This window comes from Platichthys flesus, chromosome 6 (assembly GCF_949316205.1).
Source record: "Platichthys flesus chromosome 6, fPlaFle2.1, whole genome shotgun sequence".
Lineage (NCBI taxonomy): Eukaryota > Metazoa > Chordata > Actinopteri > Pleuronectiformes > Pleuronectidae > Platichthys > Platichthys flesus.
Window position 1 is genome coordinate 14,103,931 of NC_084950.1, and position 6,641 is coordinate 14,110,571.

The 6,641-nt window shown below is 41.9% G+C and overlaps 1 protein-coding gene across 2 annotated transcripts; it reads left to right on the top strand.

Annotated features, from left to right (window-relative positions):
* Window positions 1-616: 616 nt before the first annotated feature.
* Window positions 617-6,422, top strand: LOC133955524 (sodium/potassium/calcium exchanger 1-like). Of its 2 annotated transcripts, none has more exons than XM_062390392.1 (10): window positions 617-727; window positions 1,004-2,201; window positions 3,148-3,207; window positions 3,462-3,570; window positions 4,560-4,640; window positions 4,939-5,033; window positions 5,125-5,376; window positions 5,456-5,545; window positions 5,921-6,087; window positions 6,171-6,422. In XM_062390392.1, the coding sequence occupies exons 2-10, from the start codon at window positions 1,155-1,157 to the stop codon at window positions 6,418-6,420; spliced, it is 2,151 nt and encodes a 716-aa protein (XP_062246376.1). In that variant the 5' UTR covers window positions 617-727; window positions 1,004-1,154; the 3' UTR covers window positions 6,421-6,422. The 2 variants fall into 2 exon arrangements, with proteins under 2 accessions (XP_062246376.1, XP_062246377.1); XM_062390393.1 differs by having other exon boundaries at window positions 4,939-5,012.
* The last annotated feature ends 219 nt before the right edge of the window (window positions 6,423-6,641 follow it).

The window sequence follows — 6,641 nt, forward strand, 5'->3', positions numbered from 1 at the left end:
AAACAATGTTCAAAATTGAGGTACATGGTTTTAGTGTGGGCAGCACCTGATATTCACAATAATATTTCCATGTAAATGCTTGTGCAGTGCAAATTATGGTAGAAGTAGGAATATTACATATCTTTTTCTACACCCAAGCATTTTCTATATAAATAGGGTCTTAATTTAAGCCATAGTCCTTATCTGACACACTAGTCCTATTGTTCTATCATCAAGTTAGAATATTAAGAGCTGCAATTGATTATAGTTTCTGTTGTAAGTCATTTATCAGGGAACTTATACTAAGTTATACATTTATCAGGGAAGTTAATAAAGAGTCAATTTCCCATTTCAAGTTGCCATAACCTAGAAAGACATCTTTGTTATCCTTCTTTTGTCTGATCAACCGTTAAACAGTTTGTCACTGTGTCAGATTACAGAAAAGGATTTTACTCAATAGTCGTGCCTATGTAATACAACAACATCGAACCCAAGCACCACTTTCATTTTGTGCTCAATGAAATATTACTATGGTAGGCTCACGATAAAGTGAGAGTGAGACAATGCACATAATCCTCTTAGAAGACCTCAGGTATTAGGTATTATGCTGATCCACTGTGAAGACTTGTCCTGTGTCCTACATAACCCGGTGGCCACTGTTTGCAATAGTTTGGACTTTTGCTAGTGCAACAATATCCAGCTCTAGAAATCAGATTTTTGGAGACTTTTGCAAAATCTTCAGTCACTGGTAAGTCTGCATTTGTCATTAAACTATCATACAACATTTTCTGCTTATTTGAATCATCACACAGGTTTTATTTCTCTGAGCATGTAAACATTGACTTTGCTTGGTGTTGTAGTTTATTTACTTGAAGTTCAGTTGTAGGCTTACACATAAAACCATGACAAATTTAAATAATATAGTAGCTTATCTATGAAGTGCATTGCATGGACAGTTCAGATGCTTGGAAGCATACATGACTTATCTATGGTGCTTCCTTTATTTTGTTTATTCTTTACCAAGGAGTCGAGGATGTGGCATGAATCCGTCCACCGTAGTTTTAAATCCAGTCACCCCATGGTGTGCTGGGGAGCGAGCAGGACTTGTTGTCTACCAAAGCCCATTTATGCAGCTTAATTCGTCATAGCCAGGACCCGCGCTGCTTTGCAGGACCATGCACTATACAAGAAGGAAGAGGCTGCAGCTGAGCCGGGTGGTGTTTCTCCTCTCTGGGGTTTTCCTACTCACCCTCTACCAGCTGACCATCAGTGCCAAGCTGTACGAGCCCCTGACAATGCCTCAGATTGGACAGGACTTTGGAGAAGGTTCAACCGAGGAGGTTGATGAGGCTACAGTGGAGACTCTGGTGCTGGAGGAACCTGCCACTGCAACTCATGAATTAGAGCCTACAGATCAAACGACGACTGAGGTGCATGTAGTGAAACATCCGGATACAACGACGTCAAATTTGAAAGAATTCACCTCCACTCAATTGCCACCACTGACAACCACAAAACAGACTTTTGTGCATTGCATCTACATGGCCCCTGAGCCTCCACCAGAGACCCCCACCCCAGATCCAGCTCCTCCTTTCACCACCATCACTCCAGCTTCTCCTGGTGAGGCTCCACATATTAGAGGAGAATACCCTGAAGATGTTTTTACTATAGCAGACCGCAGACGAGGCTGGGTGGCCCTCCACATATTTGGGATGATTTACATGTTTGTGTCACTTGCAATTGTGTGCGATGAGTTTTTTGTTCCTGCTCTGGGGGTAATCACAGACAAGCTAGCCATCTCTGATGATGTGGCAGGAGCCACCTTCATGGCAGCTGGAGGATCCGCCCCTGAGCTTTTCGTCTCTTTGATAGGGGTCTTCATCGCCCACAGCAACGTGGGCATCGGCACGATAGTTGGCTCAGCGGTTTTCAACATTTTGTTTGTGATTGGAATGTGTGCACTGTTGTCTCGGGAGGTTCTTCATCTCACTTGGTGGCCACTCTTCAGAGACATCTCCTTCTACATACTCGACCTCATCTTACTCATCATCTTTTTCCTGGATAATGTCATAATGTGGTGGGAGAGCATGATGCTGGTGGCCAGTTACTGTCTCTATGTGAGCTTCATGAAGTTTAACGTGCAATTAGAGTGGGCCTTCAAGAGCCAACTCCACAAACACAAGAACCTCGTGAAAATCATTGCTGTGGAGGAAGCTGACGAGGTGAGAACATGATCCGTCGCTTTTTGTGATGCCTCATATATATTTGCTGGCATCATTGATTTAGGTGTTTTAATGTTGTAAACATCAAACATTGCAAGAAAAAAGATATACACTCTCAAATGTGAAACCAACACATGCACTCATGTATAATCAAAAACTGTTTGTTACTAGAATAGAAAACCATATGAGTCATCACTACACATCTCTCATTCGACCTGTGGAGTCATGTACAATATATGTCAGGAGAGTGAGCAGAGGCCCTGGTGAACCAAATCTAATCAGCTGCAGCGAACTAATCCTCAGAGGAGCTCCAGCTCTGTGCAAGCTGTAGCATCATCATTTGCTATGTGTGGCTCTGGTAAATGTGATTGAGGCTTAATTTACAAAAGGTAAGCTCCAGCATTTGTGAACACTATAGTTTACTTTTTGAACCGAGTCCCTAATGAACTAATTTAATTATCTATAATATAGTAGTATTACAGATACTATTTTAATGGGGTATATGGTAATTTACCAAAATTGTAGTCCATCAACATTATTCAAACATCTGTTTTATTGTCATTTAACACTAGTTGGTGTGAAATAGCAATGCATCAGATTATACTGTTCAGTTTATACTTAAAGGTCCAGTGAGTAGGATTTAGGTGAAAGGGATCTATTGGCAGACATTTTATACAAAATAATCCTAGTGATATCCTTAGTGTGTAATCATCTAAATTGTAAGGATTTTTGTTTTCGTTACCCTAGAATGAGCCTTTTTTATAATGAAAATTCTTTGTGTTAACATCGGGAGCGGGCCCTCTCCACGGAGGCCGCCATGTTTTTTTATACATACATGCAACTACACCACTAGATGTCACTACATTCTACACACTGAACCTTTAAATGCCTTTGGTCTAGCTTAACCAATGAATGATTATCACTGACAAAACATTTTTACATGCAGACAAATGGGAGCGATGAAGACAATGCTCCTCCTCTTCAAAAGGACAAGAAACGGTTAAAGGTAAGAAATCAGTCCAGCATTCAATTAACTAATGTTCATTATCTTTAGCTGATGTTTTTAATAGCTTCTTGTAAACCTTTCTGCAGTCCCATTTATCTTAGCATCATGCTCATAAGCAATCATCCATCACATGCAAATGCACTTGTCGAATGAATTGACAGGGCTGACCTCCACTCTGCCAGGATTGTCTAACAGTGGTGTGTCCCTGTTACTGCCAGTAGCTGTAATGACCTCAGGTGTCTCTCTCTCCCCAGGTGAGGCCGTCCCTTCAGCGAGGGGGAAGTTCCGCTTCATTACACAACAGCACTATGAGAAGCACCATCTTCCAACTCATGATTCACACACTAGACCCTCTAGGAGAGGGTGAGTACCATGTCGCTGTGACAACAAGCCAGATACTTAACTATGTGTCTTTTCAACTGTTCTTATGACTGTCGGATTAGCAAAGAGTCCTTAATGAAGGCAGCACTAAGTACAGATTGGTACTAAACAGATGAATACCTCTGATAATCTATGGAGGGATCCACTCCAATCATATGTATACATATGTATATATATATATGATTCATTTTGGTTGTATCAGTTACAACACAGAGAAGTAGGAAGATATTGAAGTTAAATCATTGTCTGCACTGTTTTTCTCCCAAAGTTTTTTCCGACAGACTTTTAAAGGTTGCTTTACGATGCATTGATCATATTAGAATCATCTCTCAGCAATGTTAACGTTTTACTGTTTTCTGGTCATGGTAGAGAAAACCTCTCTCTGCCTGTGACCGTGGCCCCTCCGTCGCATCCTTCAGGCCTCTGGGCATCAAACTAGCACACTAGTCTGTACAATCTGTATCGACCCAATCCTCTTTATCTGTTGTGGAGATGCATTAAAGCAACTGTATAAATATTGTGTTGCTCATTTAACCTAACCTAAATGTGCTGCACAACAAAAATACACTAACACAGTGGTTTCTCATATTTGGTTAATATGAGCACAATTCAAAGAAAAACAAGCTTTGACTCAAGGTTTAAATGCTGTGAATATCATAATCAAAAAGAATGTTTACAGTTTCCCCCTGGTCGACCATGTTCTGCACAGTAACTAGCAACCTTGTTTTTTCAGTGGTGAGAAGAATAAAGATCCGTTCACTTCCTTTGATGAGCAAATCTTTCTTGTCGTAGCATTGTTCCCTGATGAATTATGCTGCTGGAGTTGTTTCTGATGTTGAACTGCTTGTGTTTTACTTTGTGGTTAATTCATGATCGCTGTTGTGACGGATTCTTTGTCCTCCATGTGTCACTGAGTAACTGCCATCACCACATTATTCTGAGCGTGTTTCTGCTTGTTTGATTGTTCGTAGGGAAATTTATGGATAAGGCTGAGACTCTGAATAATGTGGCCTGCCGGAAGGAAGACAACAAAACTCAAGACAAAAGTGAAGGTAACATGGAAGCATCCGCTGGTGATACGATTCATGAAGCTTTCAGATTCTGTTTCTGTCTGCTATCTGTGCTGTTGCTCATTAAACCATAGAAGGATACGTCTATTAAACACTCCCTCCATTGATGTAATAAGATAACTTTGTTTTTTACGGCACAGTTTTGTATTTCAGTATCTTTCAGTACAGTTTGTTTCTCCATAAAGACCAGTCCTGAAGTTAAATGATATGGGAGTTACTTTAGATAGCGGACTGAGAAGCTTGAGGGAAACAGACTGAATGTTTGGGATTTCTTTTGCAGATGGTGGAGGAAAAGCTGAGCAGACCAAGGAGCTAGAGGCTGTCGAGAACAAGGAGCAGCCGGAGGACAAGAAGGTACACTCCAACCACACCATGGTGATTATCACACAGCCCAGGAGTCAGTCATTGGTCCCTGGAGCTGCAACTTATAGCAGAAGACCTCTTTGGGCTTCTGTGTTCTTTTCAGGAGGATGTGCCGGCAGGAGACGATGGGTCAGGGGGATCGGAGGACTCTGACAGTGATGACAATTGCAGCGATGAAGACAGCGGTGAGTCCAGTGAAGAAGAGGATGATGAGGAAGAGGAAGAGGCAGAAGAGAACGAGGATGAGCCTCTGTCTTTAGAGTGGCCCGACACGCGACGTAAACAAGCCACCTACCTCTTCCTGCTGCCCATAGTCTTCCCTCTGTGGCTCACAGTTCCTGATGTTCGCAACCCGGTGAGATACACGCACATCTCTGAGATCAGCTGTGGAATCTCAGAGGTCTGTAGACTGACTGGTTTTGCTTTTACAACAGAAATCCAGAAAATTCTTTGCAGGCACTTTTCTGGGCTCCATTCTGTGGATCGCTGTCTTCTCCTACCTCATGGTGTGGTGGGCCCATCAGGTCAGTTACTCAAAACATATCTAACATTTTTAAAATGAGATTTGAAACACTTTCTGCTGCATTTTTAAATAACAAAACATCTTCCATATAAGTTAGTGTGAACTTTTTTTTGTATTTCTCAACAATAATAAATATTCATGAGACATTTAGGTATTTCAGACGACAATCCATACACTACAAAGCTCAAGCAGGGGCTGTGTGTGTGTGTGTGTGTGTCTTTGTGAGGCTTGATCAGTTAAGTACAAATCTGGTTGGTTCGGGTTATGAAATCTGTTTTGTATTAATGAAAAGTTGTCAGAAGAAAATACAGTTTGGGTTCCTCTAAAAATCTCAATCCATAACTATGACCTGAAAGCCTGTGGTCTGTTCCTGTAGGTGGGTGAGACCATCGGCATCTCAGAGGAGATCATGGGCCTCACTATCTTGGCTGCAGGGACGTCGATCCCTGACCTTATAACCAGTGTGATTGTTGCACGTAAAGGCCTGGGGGACATGGCCGTGTCCAGCTCTGTGGGCAGTAACATCTTTGACATCACTATTGGGTGAGAACCAGTAGGCTGAAAAACAGTTTTCTTAGTCTTTAGTTTTTACCGCTTCTCTCATTCTGTCACTTTGTTTTCTAAAGGCTTCCGGTCCCCTGGCTCATTTTCTCATCCATTCACGGTTTCGCCCCTGTGGCCGTCAGCAGCAATGGGCTCTTCTGTGCCATCGTGCTCCTCTTCCTCATGCTGCTCTTTGTCATCATCTCCATTGCGTCCTGCAAGTGGAAGATGAATAAGGTGCTGGGTTTCACAATGTTCCTGCTCTACTTCGTCTTCCTGGTGCTCAGCGTGATGCTGGAAGATCGAATCATCATCTGCCCCGTCTCCATCTGAACAGAGGTTCTCCCTTTTTTTCTTAAACGACTGTGAACCTTTACATGCATGGATCTACATATCTGAAGAAACTACAGAAAGCGGCTGCTAGTGACACTGGTCTCATTCTCAGCAGAAGTACATATCATTTACTACAACATTTTCTAGACCTTGTTACATTTTCACTTTAAGTAAAAATGGCAGCTTTTACCTTTTCTATTCAAATCAGGAGATGTAGATCT